This window comes from Salvelinus namaycush, chromosome 21 (assembly GCF_016432855.1).
Source record: "Salvelinus namaycush isolate Seneca chromosome 21, SaNama_1.0, whole genome shotgun sequence".
Taxonomy (NCBI): Eukaryota; Metazoa; Chordata; class Actinopteri; order Salmoniformes; family Salmonidae; genus Salvelinus; species Salvelinus namaycush.
Genome location: NC_052327.1, coordinates 13170043 through 13188565, shown reverse-complemented (window position 1 = coordinate 13188565; position 18523 = coordinate 13170043). Strand labels below are relative to the sequence as shown.

The following is an 18523-nucleotide window of genomic DNA, read 5'->3' as shown; positions in this document are numbered from 1 at the left end:
TTTTGTTGTGTTACAGCCTGCATTCAAAATGGATTAAATAGATTTCTTTCCCACACATCTACACACAATACCCCATAATGATGAAGTGAAAACATGTTTTTTTAGAAATGTTTGCACATTTATTGAAAATTAAATATAGGAATATCTCATAAATATACATACGTTTTCACACCCCTGAGTCAATACATGTTAGAATCCGCATTTCTTTTGCAATTTTACTTTAGTGCCTCATTGCAAACAGGATTCATGTTTTGGAATATATTTATTCTGTTCAGGCTTCCTTGTTTTCACTCTGTCATTTAAGTTAGTATTGTGGAGTAACTGCAATGTTGTTGATCCATCCTCAGTTTTCTCCTATCACAGCCATTAAACTCTGTAACTGTTTTAAAGTCACCATTAGCCTCATGGTGAAATCCCTGAGTGGTTTCCTTCCTCTCCGGCAATTGAGTTAGGAAGGACGCCTATATCTTTGCAGAGACTGGGTGTATTGATACCCTATCCATAGTGTAATTAATTACCTCACCATGCTCAAACGGATATGTTTTTTCCATCTACCAATAGGCGCCCTTCTTTGTGAGGCATTGGAAAACCTCCCTGGTCTTTGTGGTTGAATCTGTTTTTGAAATTCACTGCTTGACTGAGGGACCTTACAGATAATTGTATGTGTACAGAGAGATGAGGTAGTTGTTAAAAAAAAGTCCTTGCAACGTATTATGTGAGTTGTTAAGCACATCTTTACTCCTGAACTTATTTAGGCTTGCCATAACTAACAAAGGGGTTGAATACATTTCAGCTTTTCATTTTTTTATTAACTAAAAACATAATTCCACTTTAAAATTATGGGGTATTGTGTGTAGGCCAGTAACACAAAATCCCACCACCTCACTGCCCAATCCCACTAACATACATCATGTCTCCATGTATCTCAGCCCATAGTTTTCCAGGCTCCGGAAGCCGGCTGACACCGGGGCCCCATCTCTCTGTCTCTGTATTTCTGTCACTGCGCCTCGAGTGTGTTTACACTCCAACCACTGTGTAAACGACTCTCCCTTGTCCCCCCAGCATCCAGAGGCGGAGAGAGACGCCTCATCTTCACAGTCCCCGGTCTGTGATAACACAGCCACTGGCACAGCCGACCCCATCCCTGGCCCCCTATGTAAATATTTGTCATCTCCCGCAAACTGAGTGGGCTTTTTCACTCCCTTTTGGAAAACAAACCTATTATTACTATGATTTGCTTCAGCAGAGGTAGGGTCATTTTACTGGAGGTTTTGTGTGTATACATTCATGTAATTCTGGAACCTCTAGTTTTTTTAAATTCCGAAATGATCTGGACTGGTACTGTGTCTGTGTGCCCCAAGTGGGTTTTAAAAGCAAATTCCCAGACTGTGCATTTTCTGACTGAACCTTAGAATAACTCGCTTCAGATCACGATGATAATCACAATATTGTAGCGGGAATGATAGCTTCTTGCAATTTTTTTTTACAATGTTAGAAGGTGGCAATTATTTAAATGCAGATTTAAATACATCAGCTGGAAAATGTGTTGCATGTGACACAATCACAAGCTTTTCTATTCCAATCCTTTTTAGATTCAGTGATTTATTTCAAATGTTATGGTCATGTCGAGAGGACCTTTTACAGATAGAAAATGTCCCTCATAGTGTTTAATGAAAACAGCTATTTCTGTCAGTAAACTTTTAAGATGACCATTGCCAGCATAAGGTGTAAGCATGGCATGATACTGCGGGAGAATTCCAAACGTGGTCATTTTCCTGTTTTTTTATTTTTTTATACACCATTGAGTCATGTTCACCTGGTAAAATGTTGCTAGGGCATCTCTGCAGGGCTTGTGAAACAAATGGCAGGCAATTAAATCCCCTGACCCTTCCAATCTCCCCGTCACCCGTGACACATTACTAATTAACGTCCACTCTGTCGAGAGGGGGGTCCAGGTGGGCTGCAGTGTCTCTGCAGCATGAAGGTGGGTGCACCATCAAACCATTAGAATGTGGACACACACACACAGCTCTCCGGGGCTAATTGGCTAGGGACACTATCGTCATCAGCAGCTCTATCTGTGCCTTCAAAGGAAACATGTTATTTTTCACTTTTGTATGTCCGAGAGATAAGGTGCAGCCGAGGAAAAAAATGGCCCAGCTCTTGAGTTGAGAGAGTTAGAGCTGCTCCTATTTTCCTCAAGAGCTAGGCCTATTTTCGTCATGTCGCTCCCAACTGATGAAATCAATCACATGATACCTTTTGAGAGTGTGACCTTTGACCTTGAGAGTAGCACCCCTCTTCATTAGGAAGCAAATGAGAGCATATCTCCTCTCCAAAGTGAGTGGGTTTGTGGGATAGATATTTGAACCGGTGAACCTCATCATTATGGATGATGTCGGAAATCTCTGCCTACAGCTTTCGATAATGCATCCCCACGTCACCGCACCGAGGAGAAGAGTGACAGGGCGGAGGACGATGTTGATTCCCGAAGTGCAAGAGTAGAGTTAGGATTTGATTTGGTTTAGTGTGTGTGTGTGTGTGTGTGTGTGTGTGTGTGTGTGTGTGTGTGTGTGTGTGTGTGTGTGTGTGTGTGTGTGTGTGTGTGTGTGTGTGTGTGTGTGTGTGTGTGTGTGTGTGTGTGTGTGAGAGAGAGAAAAAGAGAGAAACATTTAGTAAAAGGGAGAATGCCTACACTTGTATTTGGCATTCTGTAGTGATACTGAAAACATGACACTTGTTTATAGTTGAGTATAGTTATTTTAACCATTAACTCAATCAAACTGTAGATATTCTAATAGCTATATTCCAAAAGGGGATATATTAAATTATGTGTCATTGGATGATGACTCATTTCAGTCTGCCTCAGACAATAGTTTGGTGAAATCAGATACCACACCACTGCTGACCTCATAAAACAAATGGATGGTTTTCTTTAGTAAACAGACACACTCAATAGTGACTGATATTGAAAATACTCTCGATTGGAAACGTGCCTTCTCAATGGCACGACAGTGTTTACCCAGCTCTGTGTTAAAAGCTGAAACTCGATACGTGCGGAAAGACAGAACAAAGGCAATGTTTGTTCCTATGGGTCAATAAAATTCATGATACCAGACAATAGACATACATCATCATCATCCATCATCACCATGGTCCTACAGTGATTCAGCTCTAAATTTGTCTCAAAGGCAGGCTTTGACTATTCAAATTGGATTTTTGTTTGTTTAAAGTTCGCACATAATGACGCTTCCTTTTAGCACCCAATAACCCAATGAGATTGGGGTATTATTAGAGCTCTTTGTCAACACAAGATGCAAAGCTTCCGGTAGTTTACCAAAGTTACCGAATCTTCAGTAATTTTGGTAATTATAAGAAAATCTATGGCACTCTCTTAACTTGTTTCATTAACTAGGCTATTTTCTCTTGAACCATATGGTCTATCTACTAGAAACTCATGGACAATATGGACACAGATATAAAATACTATATGGATACATTTTTAAAACGTTATTCAAGTATAAATTATTAAAGCATCTAATCAACTATGGCATGGGTGTCAAACTCATTCCACGGAGGGCTGAGTGTATGTGGATTTGAGTTTTTTTCCTTTCAATTAAGACCTAGACAACCAGGTGAGGGGAATTCCTTACTAATTTGTGACCTTAATTCATCAATCAAGTACAAGGGTGGACTGAAAAACCCTGCAGACACTCGGCCCTCCGTGGAATGAGTTTGACGTGAACTATGGCATTATATACTGTATTACACTCAACATTTCGACTTGGTCTTGGGTGTTTATGTGCTGGCTCGAAATAAATCAAAATACTAAGCATATAACTTTGATATCCTGCGTGTTGTCCCTGTGGATATATTTTTACCGTGACTATTTTTGGAATTAGTGCAGCAACCCTCTACTTGGAACAATTTATTATAATCTTGGCTGCGAATGACTGTTGTTTGAGCCTCATCACATATATGAATATATGAAATAATTCAATAAGATGATTTCAACATAAAAAAAATGTAATGATAAATCTGTAAAACATTGTTCTAAATATTAACCATGTGATAAGGCCACAGAGGGTCAGAGATAATTAGACACTTGTAAAAATCAGAACTACCCAAAAGGGCCACTATAGATGTGTTGTGATAGACTACATAAAATCCTTGAAATATACGTAAGCTTCGAAAGTTTCCAGTAATATACCCTCCCTTTGCAACCCTAGTCCTGATGCAATATCCAGATGAACTCATTGACTCAGTATTTACCATGAATGCCAGATAGTCTAGAGTTTAGTGTAGAACAGCATTTCCTAAACTCAGTCCTGGGAACCCCAGGGGCTGCACGTTTTGGTTTTTGCCCCAGCACTAGACAGCTGATTCAATGAACTCATCATCAAGCTGAGGACCGAGTTTGGGAAAGCTTGGCTTAGAATATAGATTGGTGAACCTCCACCCCCTTGTTTACTCAAAGCAGAGGAGGGTGTTGTAGCGATCAACCTCTCAGCCTCCTTAACGCTGGGTTGATTTCACTCATCCGGAGAAACCCCTCTGGAAGCCTCCAGTAAGTCCACGTTCATTAGGTTCAATAAGCCTGAAGAGAAAGAACCCACTGGGCACAGACGTCAATTCAACGTCTATTCCACATTGGTTCAACGTAATTTCATCGATTCAACCAGTGTGTGCCCAGTGGGAAGTGTTTGGTCTGTTCGACCCAGTGATTAATGTAGTCTCTCCACCGAGGTGAAATAATAGGTTTGACTAACGAGTCCTAACACCACTGGTTATTGGTGGGTATTTGACCTCGCTCCCACACTATTGATTCTGAGATCCCTGGGTATTTGATTTGAAAACTTGGCTGCTCTTGGGGATATCAACTAAAGGCTAGAGCAGCATTGACGAGATCTCATTTCAGGAGCAATCAGACTATATGTTTTGTATGGATATGGAAGAATCAACTTGGTCTCACAAGAAACATAAATATTGTCTGATTCCGATTCGTAACAGCCTTTTTTTTTTACAGTAAAAGCAAGCGCACCAGGTTAAGTTTAGGCATGCTAGCGAGTGGTTAAGGTTATGGTTAGGCATGCTAGCGAGTGGTTAAGGTTATGGTTAGGCATGCTAGCGAGTGGTTAAGGTTATGGTTAGGCATGCTAGCGAGTGGTTAAGGTTATGGTTAGGCATGCTAGCGAGTGGTTAAGGTTATGGTTAGGCATGCTAGCGAGTGGTTAAGGTTATGGTTAGGCATGCTAGCGAGTGGTTAAGGTTATGGTTAGGCATGCTAGCGAGTGGTTAAGGTTATGGTTAGGCATGCTAGCGAGTGGTTAAGGTTATGGTTAGGCATGCTAGCGAGTGGTTAAGGTTATGGTTAGGCATGCTAGCGAGTGGTTAAGGTTATGGTTAGGCATGCTAGCGAGTGTTTAAGGTTATGGTTAGGCATGCTAGCGAGTGGTTAAGGTTAAGTTTAGGCATGCTAGCGAGTGGTTAAGGTTATGGTTAGGCATGCTAGCGAGTGGTTAAGGTTATGGTTAGGCATGCTAGCGAGTGGTTAAGGTTATGGTTAGGCATGCTAGCGAGTGGTTAAGGTTATGGTTAGGCATGCTAGCGAGTGGTTAAGGTTAAGTTTAGGCATGCTAGCGAGTGGTTAAGGTTATGGTTAGGCTAAAGTTTCGAAAACAAAAACACACCTAGATTTGAACCGTCTCGGCCCGTACCTGTGTGAGGATATCCGAGTATGCTTGTTTCATTGGAGTAGCAATATTGGGATAAGTTACAAATATGTGATACTATCTCTGTCATGACTACCCAAAGTAGATGTGCATGCTCTAAACCTCTGGTCACCAACCAAGGCATTCCTAGTCGATCACCAAACATTTTTGTAAAAAACCCAATAAAGCCTATTTTTTGTATTTGTTTAGCGCTGTTGGAGGTAGGTGCACTTGATTCAGCAGCCCTAGCGCCGGGAAAACAAAATGTTCCCATTTCAAACCATTTCATGTGTCTGGAGGTGGAACTCCACCTACCCGGCAGGCTCAGGGAGCAAATCAAATGCACCTAAAGGCCTACCGCTGGCCAATCAGATAGCTCAGATCACTGTGTCTGCACATTTTCCTCGAGCCATAGACTGTAAAAAGAAGCCTCGAACGCACAGCAAAGTTGATACTGTGAGATTTTCAAACATGTAAAACTATGACGAGAGAGAGACACAACGAAAACAGCAAAGAGCTGCTGTTTTTATGTGTAACTTCAAGTTCTTACTCAGCACTTTCAACACTTTGTTCAACATCTTTATAAACCATAAAATGTGCGTTCTCCCTACTTTCACACGCTACAACCAGCACTGCAGCTGCAATGAATGAGTACAGCAAAGTGTTCCGATAAGCTTGCGTTGTTATTATTCGTGGCTTGTGTCTTTTTTAATAGCGAGGAATATTTCACTTTCTCTGGTCATTGGAGTAACAACATGAATTGGTGCATGAGGCAGAGCAACTTAAATTTCGCACTCAGCTGGAAGACCGTGTCCCCTTTTCTCAGTGGAGCGAAGGAGGGCGGAGGCACGGCGAGTCGGGTGAGAGGCAGCCTCACCGCTGCTCCTCCCCTGACTGACCATCAGATGCAGGCCATCAGTCCATTCAAAAAATGGCAATTATTATGCTCACTTAGCTGTGCTACACAAGAAATATAACAAATGATCTATTACCAGTGTGATCATATACCTACATTTTTTAAATATAATTTTTAAATGGTCAGAGAAGAACAACATTGGCAGGGCAATTCAAGCATAGTCAATATGCAGTGATAACGTATTGGGCCTATAGCCTACTGCACAAACCTCATTGACACAGAACAGTTTTTAATTGGTTAATGTTGCATAGGCTTACATTTTTTTAAAGTCATATACAAAAAAAATCAAAGAGGCAGATCTCAACTTGCATTTTGACTCAGAAAGTGATCTTGACTCAGAAAGTGATCTTGACTCAGAAAGTGATCTTGACCCAGGTTGGTGACCACTGCTCTATACTCACATTACCTGTGTGTGTTTGTGTGTGCAGCAGGATGCACTCGCTCCAGGTGGACTCGGTGCAGCGCTGGATGGAGGACCTGCGTCACATGACGGAGGTGGAGTGCATGTGCGTGCTGCAGGCCAAGCCCATCGGCGTGGAGGAGGACGCCCAGGGCGAACTCATCGTGGCCACGGGGGACCACGTGGCCCGCGACAACCTGCAGACGCTGCTGCGGCGGGCGCTGGTGGTCAGCACCGAGCTGGGCAAGATGTTCCAGCGGCTGGAGAAGGGCCGCTGGCAGCGGGTCCACAGCACCGCCGTCCGGGCAAACTGCCACGTGCGCTCGCTGGTGCATGAGTATAGCGCCGCTCGCAACACCCCCGCAGAGATGCAGAAGGTGAGGATGGAGGAAGGGTGGACTGGGCTGGTTGAGCAAGTGGAGGATGGAGGGGCGGTCTAAAACTCTAGGGAGAAGGTTTAGTGTTGTGGCACTGCCCATTGTCTATTCCACGTTGGTTCAATTGAATTTAATTTAAATGACGTGGAAACAACATTGATTCAACCAGTGTGTGCCCAGTGGGTGGCCTTCTTCTGGGGGGGATGAGAACCGGCTTTTTTTAAAGGAGTTTAGCTACTTCCTACACTCACTTGTTTAACACCAAAGGAATTATAACTACGCACTTCCAGTGATCTTCTGTCTGTGTGATTCTACTGTATTTGCATTTGTTTGGCTCTTAGTCAGTAACACTAGAGGGACAAATGAATAAAGACTTCCGGGAATACTCTCTTGTACATTTGCCGCATGTAAATAGTCCCTATTATAGGTCCCATACGCTATTCATGCCCAGAGCAAAATTCAGACAAAAATGATTTTAAAATGAGTCTCTGGGAGCCACCCGTCTGGTTCCATCTTGGATGGGCTGCTGAAGACACGAATTAGCCGCCACTGATGGCCCTTTCCCTAAAGCAGTTCATGCAGGTTTCCCGTCGAGTGGAATCACACTTGCACCGTATGATACGGAGTACACTCCATCCATTTTAAAATGATGATGTGAAGGTTCCGCTTCTGTTACAAATAGCTGATCATCCGCCTTGACTGGAGAATTACATTCGTTTCTGCTTTGTGTGTGTATGTATGTACTGTCTGTGTGTGTGTGTGGGTTTTCTACTGTCTGTGTGTGTTTGTCTGTGTGCATGTGGGTGTTTTACTGTCTGCGTGTGGGTGTTTTACTGTCTGTGTGTGGGTGTTTTACTGTCTGTGTGTGCGTGTGTGTGTACTGTCTGTGTGTGTTTGTCTGTGTGCATGTGGGTGTTTTACTGTCTGCGTGTGGGTGTTTTACTGTCTGTGTGTGGGTGTTTTACTGTCTGTGTGTGCGTGTGTGTGTACTGTCTGTGTGTGCGTGTGGGAGTTCTACTGTCTGTGTCTAATGTGTGTTTGTCTTATTGTAACTTTAAATGTGTCTCTCCTTTTTGAGTGCAGTATGAGAAGTCTTTGCTTGAGAAGTGCATGGAGCTGACCACCATAACAGAGAGGTAAAACATTCATACAAAACTCTTAATGACCTCTGAATATTGTCATACACATTTGAATACAGTAGCTCACTAAGTGTTTATGTTCAAGGTTTATCCAAACCATTGCCCTCTCTTCTACAGATGCCTTCATACCGAGGATGAATTCTTCCTGAAGTCCATGAGGGAGGCCATTCACGAGATCCTCACTGATGTCAGCGATTCGTTCAGCCACATGATTGACATGGCCCTGGCCAATGAGATCCAGGTATGAGGCTTTGACTACACCCAGATTTCTCTTTTGACCTACTTAGGCCATTGGCACACTGGGAAATTCCTAGAATTTGGAATGGAGCCAATGCTTTCTCAATAGAAGTCATCCGTTGCCTGATGAATGACAACGGATGATGACTGTCCGACAAAAAAACACATAAACTGCCAACTTTTGATGGGCAAAATCGTCAGAGAATAGTTGACTTGAGTTGTACCGTTGACGGACAGAAACGGACAATGACGTGTTCATGCCTTACTCATTCTTGATGTGGTTGATAGATAGCCACTCACACACACTCCACAACCAGACCCATTCCTGGCTAGCCCGTTAGTCTCCCTGATGTATTGTTATAGAGACTAAAAAACAAATCAGAACAGTTCAGGAAGGGTGAATACAAAGGTAAACATTTACAAAGTCTAATATAGCCGCCACTATAATATGGGATTATATCATTCCTGCATCGCTGGTTTAGATTTTTGCCTCTATTTGAATGATCACAATAGTGTGGAGTATGAACTGGTAATAAGGAGTTGCATACTGAGTTCAATAGAAAATGAAACCTGTATTCAGATAATGAAATGACGCTGAGTTTGTTGTATATAATATAGCATATAAACTTAACCACAGTGCTATACCACAATACAGTCATTAATTAGTGCTAATATTGATTTCCTAAAACTTCCTCCTTTCATTGCAATTTCCCTTGCTGCTTCCCTTGCTGCAAAGAGATGTCAATCTCAATGACCTTCGTGTGTGTGTGTGTGTGTGTGTGTGTGTGTGTGTGTGTGTGTGTGTGTGTGTGTGTGTGTGTGTGTGTGTGTGTGTGTGTGTGTGTGTGTGTGTGTGTGTCCCGGGGTCCTATCCAGATCCTGATCAAGCAGATTGAGTCGTCAGACAGTGTGTACACCATCGGCAGTGCCATCAGCAACCTGCTTTCCCTCACTCAGGACGGCCCGCAGCTCTGCAGAATCATCGCCAAGGTGAGACACACCCCTCAGACAGGCCCACCCCCTCAGACAGGCCCACCCTTGTGTCTGCATACACACAGGAGGACCATTATGTGAGGGGATGATGGTCTGGGTCATTTTCATTAGGACACGCAACAGATTTCCCCACCCCCCCAAAACATTATGCAACAGAAATAGAGCGTTTCTTATTGGACAAGTGCAAGTAGTCCCTCCCTGTCTCAGTCTATTTTCTTCTGTTTGGTGCCAAATGAACATGGCCCTGCTACATCCCCATGTTAACACAGTCCCACCTCTCTCTGCCATCAACTTCCCCATCCTTCCACATGAACCCGTGGCCCAATCCCAAACAGATCCCTGGGCCCCTGTATGTCCCTGTTCACTCTTCCTTGCCGATCGGAAAGGGGCTAGGGATTGGGCACCCACCCACCATAATAAGCTCTATAGCTAAAGAGTAATTTGCTCCAGGAGATAAGAGGGGACAGGCCAGACACTATGTCCATGTGGCCATTAGCCAACCAGACGCTTCCAGGATGCTCTTGATAAGAATTTTCCGGGTGGGAGACTGAGCCCCCTCCCCACACACTCATACACACACACCTCCCTTGTTGCCAGATGAGATCAATAGTGTCAGTTACCATTAGGACTGGGCATTGATCACACAGCCTCCCTGCCTCTGTTTTACCTATCAATCCGCTCTACCTTCCCCCATACAGCATCTCTCTCTCCATTCTGAGAACCCTCAGAGGGCTGGTTAAGAAATCATGGCTGCCAATGGGGCTAATGAGTACAGAGCACTAAACATCTGTTGGCATCTGAATGTATTACTCTGCTTTCTTTCTAAAGCCTTTGTCTCTCGGGTGGATAGTCAAGCTCCTCTGTCATCTTTGTGCTTTGGTAGCGCTGACATCCCCCTTCTTTTTGCTGTTGAATATCTGCCATTTGCCATCTATTTCCACCCCCCTCCGTCCCCCTACTTTCCTGGAACTGTTGATAGATGTGCTTTTAGTCTACGATGTGCTGCATAACGGACTGCGATAAAGTCTGGCAGTGGCAAGATGAGAAGCTCGATGCAGCAGGTCCGATGAATGTACTGGAACCCAATCAGGTGTCCAGTGAGCTAACTTGACTCCATGAGATGAGGGTGTGTGCGAAGCCTAGCCTGTTTGTTGGAGAGTCAGTTTTTAGCCTGGAGTATGTTACTGTATAATTAATTGTCTGTTGGTGTTTCAATCACCGGTGTTTAAATCCCCCCACCAACCATTATGTATTCTAGGTCTGCTCATTCTGCACAGTATATACAGGCAGTGCTCACTCATGTCAATGCACACCCTGCTTCCTTGCCAGACTCACGCATGAGTATGGTCCTTAGCCTAAATATGAATTGAGCCATGAAAGAAAGAGATTTGATTTAGTATGAGGATAATAGACAGAGCTGCGTTTTGGTGCATATACAGTACCAGTCAAAAGTTTGGACACATCTACTCATTCCAAGGTTGTTCTTAATTTTTTACTATTTTCTACATTTTAGAATAATAGTGAAGACATCAAGCCTATGAAATAACACAGATGGAATCATGTAGTAACCAAGAAAAGTGTTAAACAAATCAACATTTATTTTATATTTGCGTTTCTTCAAAGTAGATACTCTATGCCTTGATGACAGCTTTGCACACTCTTGGCATTCTCTCAACCAACTTCATGAGGTAGTCACCTGGAATTCATTTCAATTAACAGGTGTGACAGTTAATTTGTGGAATTTCTTTCCTTCTTAATGCGTTTGAGCCAATCAGTTGTGTTGTGACAAGGTAGGGGTGGTATACAGAAGATAGCCCTATTTGGTAAAATACAGCTTAAATAAGAAAAGAGAAATGACAGTCCATCATTACTTTAAGACATTAAGGTCAGTCAATCCTGAACATTTCAAGAACTTTGAAAGTTTCTTCAAGTGCAGTCGCAAAAACTATCAAGCGCTATGATGAAACTGGCTCTCATGAGGACCGCCACAGGAAAGGAAGACCCAGAGTTACCTCTGCTGCAGAGGATAAGTTCATTAGTTACCAGCCAAGTAACAGACATATCTCAACATCAACTGTTCAGAGGAGACTGCGTGAATCAGGCCTTCATGGTCGAATTGCTGTGTCTTTGTGAGACGCAGTGTAGGTGAACAGATGATCTCCACATGTGTAGTTCCCACCGTGAAGCATGGAGGAGGAGGGGGGGGGGTGTTTGGGGGGTGCTTTGCTGGTGACACTGTCAGTGATTTATTTAGAATTCAAGGCACACTTAACCAGCATGGCTACCACAACATTCTACAGCGATACACCATCCCATTTGGTTTGGGCTTAGTGGGACTGTCATTTGTTTTTCAACAGGACAATGACCCAACACAACTCTAGGCTGTGTAAGGGCTATTTGACCAAGAAAGAGAGTGATGGAGTGAGATGGTTTGGGATGAGTTGGACCGCAGAGTGAAGGAAAAGCAGCCAACAAGTGCTCAGCATATGTGGGAACTCCTTCAAGACTGTTGGAAAATTATTCCAGATGAAGCTGGTTGAGAGAATGCCAAGCATGTGCAAAGGTGTCATCAAGGCAAAGGGTGGCTACTTTGAAAAATCTCAAATATAAATGATTCCATATGCTATTTCATGGTCTTGACGTCTTCACTATTATTCTACGATGTAGAACATTTTAAAAATAAAGAAAAACCCTTGAATGAATAGGTGTGTCCAAACTTTTGACTGGTATTGTATATTGGAGGGCTACAGGAAGAAGAAGTAAGACCACGTCATGATTTAAAGGGAGTTCACTGTCTTGCTGTTTACCTTCTGTGGTTATGTACAGTATATGGATCTAAACGTCGGCCATGTCTGCAGATTCACAAATCTACATCTGGTCTCTCCTGCAGCCGTTTGAAACAAAGAAAAAGCTGGGGTGTGAAAGCATAATCTAGTTATAATTGTAGCACGCAATCGTCACGTGAGTCCTGTTCAAACCATGCGGGAGTTCCCACGGAGTTCAGAAACATTTAACATGGGAAGTTTTCAGATCCATTACTAAGATTACACCATGTAAGGACAGAGGCTGTGTTCTCTCTCTCGCTTTCTGACTCTCTTTGTCTCTCTCTCTTTTCGTCTCTATTCGCTAAAATGAATAATTAGGCTTCCCAGAGACAAACCATATGTTAACATGTCAAAGACAGTTTCATGGATAAATCCTGGATGAATGATGGATTCATTCAAACCTTGTGTTGGAGAGGCACCATTTACTTGGTTGATTTAGATGGAGTTCAGTCTTTTTGAACTCCATCAAATGCGACGGCCATGCAGCCTTTACATCATAAATGTAGATCAGCTGTTTCTTGAGTTAGTCTCGTGCTATACTTCATACACTTGCATGTGTGGTAAGTCACCTGCAATGCCTTTTATTTCTGAATCCACTCTCACAAACACACGTCAAAACGCCATTGAGTTGTATAATGTGATATGAAAGATATTTAAATATACACATATAAAGCAATGGGTATACCTCTTTCCTCTCCTCAAAACATTTAATATTTATTACATGGGACTTCCTGGTCAAATAAAAGGTACAATTAAATTGAAAAAATGGATTAAACCTGTGAGGGCTAACATCAACAACTGCGTCACAGGAAAGTGATGAAACGATTACAGGACTCCTCCATTAGATTGAAAATAATAACTTGTTTAGGAGTTTCGCTCTTTAGAAAATTGAATGAAGAATGCTGCTCGGGGATTGGCTAAAATGTTTGGTGCTTTGGTTTTCTAGGGAATGTATTGCGTGGGCAGAGAAGGTAAGAGTGTTTAGGGTGTAGGGGCAGGATGATTAGCCACTCCAGGCTTGGCTGTGTGGCTCTATCTGTGCATGAGACATACCACCACCTCCTATAATGGGCCTTATTAGGATAATGGGGGTAGTTACAGGACCTTGTCTTGCAGGTAATTCTATCAATCTCCATGGTGAATAGAATTCTGCCAGCAAGTGTTTTTGTGAGAGGAAATGGCAAAATGTGGAAATGACGGACTGCTTACGTTTGCTTACTCTAATCTGCAACGCAAAAGACATAAACAACCATTATAGGAAGCATATCAAAACCTTGTGCTCAGACCCTTGAACATATCAAACCCTTGTGCTCAAAACTTCACAAGAGAATAATGATTAAATAGTCATTTGCATAGCTTGTCAGGTTGGCAAGCCCACTGATAACTGTCGGCTTGAATACTCAGCCTTGTTGGGTAATCCATTGTTAGCCAAAAGTGTCCAATGGACTAGCCATCTTGTTTTATACTGTTGGCTAGCCTATTGGAAGGTTTGACCTAGCACAATGTGTTCTGTTTCTTAGTTTGTCTGTTTGGCTTGAGGGACTATCAATTTGACATAAGCCCACGTTAGCTTGTTTAGCACTGAGCATTGTTTGCGATGCTAATGATGCTAATGGTGTTGTTTTTGTCTGTCCACAGGAGGGCGCTGTGGTGGCCCTGTTTAAGATCTGCCGGCAGGACTGCTTCAGCGACCTCTACGCACATGCCCTGAGGACGGTGGCCTCCATATGTTGCGTGGAGGAGGGCATCAACCAGCTAGAGAAGGTACTGTAGTGCAGCGTTTAAACATGTAGACACTAGCGCACACACACATTCAGAGGTTGGTACTCACCGATGTGGGCAGTGGAATATGTCCTGCATGCACTCCAGAAAGCTGCCCAGGTGCTGGGTGGAGGTGTGGTTGGACACCACTACTGGTGTCTGATACACAAACAAAAGGATTTACACAGAAACATATGGATGCAGATACAAACTGACACACATACAGTACCAGTCATAAGTTTGGACACACCTAGACCTCCCGAGGGGCACAGTGGTCTAAGGCAATGCTAGCAGTGCCACTAGAGTTTCTGGGTTCGAGTCCAGGCTCTGTCGCAGCCGGCCGCGCCCGGGAGACCCATGGGGCGGCACACAATTGGCCCAGCGTCACCTGGGTTAGGGGAGGGTTTGGCCGGCAGGGATATCCTTGTCCCTTTGCACACTAGCGAATCCTGTGGCGGGCCGGGCGCAGTGCACGCTGACACGGTTGCCATGTGCACAGTGTTTCCTCCCACACATTGGTGCGGCTGGCTTCTGGGTTAAGTGGGCATTGTGTCAAGAAGCAGTGCGGCTTGGTTGGGTTGTGTTTCAGAGGACGCATGGCTCTCGACCTTCACCTCTCCCGAGTCCGTACGGGAGTTGCAGCGATGAGACAAGACTGTAACTACAAAATTGGGGAGAAAAGGGGTAAAAGTAACAAAATAAATAAATATTTGTAAAAAATAAAAAAATGTATATTTTGGACACACACACTCATTACAGGGTTTTTCTTTATTTTTTACTTGTTTCTACATTATAGAATAAGAGTGAAGATATCAACACTGTGAAATAATACATATGGAATCATGTAGTAACCTAAAAAGCGTTAAACAAATCAAAATATATTTTATATTTGAGATTCTTCAAAGTAGCCACCCTTTGCCTTGATGACAGCTTTGCAGACTCTTGGCATTCTCTCAACCAGCTTCATGAGGTAGTCACCTGGAATGAATTTCAATTAACAGGTGTGCCCTGTTAAAAGTACATTTGTGGAATTTATTTCCTTATTAACGCGTTTGAGTCAAACAGTTCTGTTGTGACATGGTAGGGGTGGTATACAGAAGATAGCCCTATTTCGTAAAAGACCAAGTCCATATTATGGCAAGAACAGCTTAAATAAGTGAAAACGACAGTCCATCATTACTTTTAAGACATTTCAAGAACTTTGAAAGTTTCTTCAAGTGCAGTTGCAAAAACCATCAAATGCTATGATGAAACTGGCTCTCATGAGGGCCGCCACAGGAAAGGAAGACCCAGAGTTACCTCTGCTGCAGAGGATAAGTTCATTAGAGTTATCAGCCTCAGATATCGCAGCCCTGCTTCACAGAGTTCAAGTAACAAACACATCCCAATATCAACTGTATAGAGGAGACTGCGTGAATCAGGCCTTGGCCCAAGCAAGTCTCTTGGACCGGTGGAAATCTGTTCTTTGGTCTGATGAGTCCAAATTTGAGATTTTTGGTTCCAACTGCTGTGTATTTGTGAGACGCAGAGTAGGTGAATGGATGATCTCCGCATGTGTAGTTCCCACGTGAAGCATGGAGGAGGAGGTGTGATGTTGCGGGTTGCTTTGCTGGTGACACTGTCTGTGATTTATTTAGAATTCAATGCACACTTAACCAGCATGGCTACCACAGAATTCTGCAGCGATACGCCATCCCCTCTGGTTGGTGCTTAGTGGGACTATCATTTGTTTTTCAACAGGACAATGACCCAGCATACCTCCAGCATACCTCCAGGCTGGGCTATTTGACCAAGAAGGAGAGTGATGGAGTGCTGCATCCGATGACCTGGCCTCCACAATCACCCAACCTCAACCCAATTGAGATGGTTTGGGATGAGTTGGACCGCAGAGTCAAGGAAAAGCAGCCAACAAGTGCTCAGAATTTGTGGGAACTCCTTCAAGACTGTTGGAAAAGCATTCCAGGTGAAGCTGGTTGAGAGAATGCAAAGAGTGTGCAAAGCTGTCATCAAGGCAAAGGGTGGCTTACTTTGAAGAATCTAAAATATAAAGTATATTTTGATTTGTTTAACACTTTTTTTGATTACTACATGATTCCATGTGTTATCTCCTAGTTTTGATGTCTTCAGTATTATCCTACAATGTAGAAAATAGTAAAAATAAAGAAAAACCCTTGAATGAGGTGTGTCCAAACTTTTGACTGGTACTGTACATCCATACACTAAAACGTTTGTACTAATAAGCAGCAGAGGATAGGCAGACAGGCAGACCAGACAGTCAGACCAGACATACAGGCTGAGAGACAGACAGACACAGACTTCTTTCCAGTGGTCTGCTGGAGTGAGAGCTTCGGTGGGAGATGTTTAGTCTCCCTGTGGGCAGGTATAATGCTCCACTAATACACACTGGGACTGTAGGCCTCACACACGCATGGCATATTTTCACAGGGGCGCAAGTTTATTTTCACAGGTGAAAACATGCTAACAATGAGAGTAGCGGGAGACTTGGCCACGTGAGCGATGCTCGCTGATCAGGAGCTCACAGAGATCGTACAAAGGAGCGTTTATTTCACTGCTCACCATGGGCTCTTTGCAGGTTGATTTATGTAACGTTGCGTTTCAATTTGCTCTGCAAGCAAGAATTTGAGGTTGGTAAGAGACCACTGGACCTAGACACAGTTGACGGATAAATGTGTGCGTGTGGTGTGTTTGAGTGCGTAACGCTTTTCGACCTATATAAACAGTATTTTCTGTGTTTTTTCCCCCTTCTTTGGAGAATAAACAAAAAACACAAAGTATCTCAACCCAGTGGCAGCCATGAAAGACAAATACAATCCCATTCACTGATTAATGATGCCACACCGGCGTCTGTGTTTGCTCAAAGAGCAGCTTGGAGAACGGAGGCAGTCGGGTGTAGAAACGCCAGACAGAACAAGAACGACAATGGGCCCCAGATTAGATCCAATGCCTCCGGGGGGGAACTGTTGCTGAAGTTGATGCTACGAACCGAACGCAAGCCATCGCTCAGCCGCGACAACCACACCTGTCGCAGTTGCCGGGTGATGGAGGAAAGGGACTGATTCCCACTTATTATCTCATTGGTTGGAAACTGTTTGTTTACGTCTGTTGGGGCATGTGGTTAAAACAGTAAGAGCTCTATTCAATTCGTATCGTGGAAGTTCAGCGTTACAGCTTGATTGAAATGTAAAGGCAATGTTTCGCGGAGACTGCATTCACGGTAAACACTGCATATGTCGCCTCAATCGGAAATGACCTTATCATTTCTGTTGCGCAATCTGCAATGTTTCAGCGAAACAGATTGAATAGAGCCCTAAAATATCACAAATGATCACAATGAAGTTTAACCTCCATGGTCGTGGAGCTTGGTTGAGTGTCTACTGCACTAGGAGACAAAATTCACACTGACAAAAAGTACATAGTATTTGGGCAGCTTAACTTCTGTACAAAGTTATTATATATGCCCCTTTCAAAAAGTAGGTAGTAGACATTTGTTATTAGGCTACAAAACTGTCATAAATCAAGCCATGTGAGTGTCTTCTTCCATACGACGAGAAACAATTTTAGGAAGAGACCCTGAGTAGACCGGGGGCAAAATATGAATGAGAAGTTCATCTCAGTGCAGAATATTGCTGAGAAAGACGGGAGTTAAGAGGTGGATTGTTCTGCGTCAATGGGCTGTGTTGGCACACTGGTGACGGATAGGAGCCAGAAATATGGAGTTGTCCTATCATGAAGCTCATAGTGATGGTCTTCAGGAAATTACTCTGACAGGTGAATCTATGATGGATAATTCGTATGAGCTCACTCAAACAATTCTACTCAAACTGAGACACAAAAGCAAAAAGTGCCAATTATTTCATGTTTTTCTGTTTGCGTGCTCTGTATTGTAATATGCTCGCTACTCTTACAGACTAGACCTTCAAATTCTTCAAAAGGCAGAGTTATACAGGTTATTTGTTTTAAGGTAATATCTTGTGCTAATATTAATACAAATATTTGTTTTCTTCCACAGTATATTTGGGCACTAATATATCCTAGGTCACTGGCACCACTGCTCAGACGCAAGGTCCAAAAAGTTTAGTGTAGCAGTGGGAAGCGTACCAGAGTTTTGTCTGTACAACATTGCCACCATGTGGATAAAGATTT

The 18523-nt window shown here is 43.2% G+C and overlaps 1 protein-coding gene across 1 annotated transcript in view; it reads left to right on the top strand.

Annotated features, from left to right (window-relative positions):
* The first annotated feature begins 7059 nt into the window (after positions 1-7059).
* The window catches only part of LOC120066119 (protein inscuteable homolog), a 28056-nt gene continuing 16592 nt past the window's right edge, over positions 7060-18523 (top strand). The window contains exons 1-5 of the mRNA XM_039017245.1: positions 7060-7404; positions 8488-8540; positions 8661-8784; positions 9657-9770; positions 14237-14362. Of these exons, the coding sequence (XP_038873173.1) occupies positions 7060-7404; positions 8488-8540; positions 8661-8784; positions 9657-9770; positions 14237-14362 (762 nt within the window). The remainder of the gene's footprint in view (positions 7405-8487; positions 8541-8660; positions 8785-9656; positions 9771-14236; positions 14363-18523) is intronic.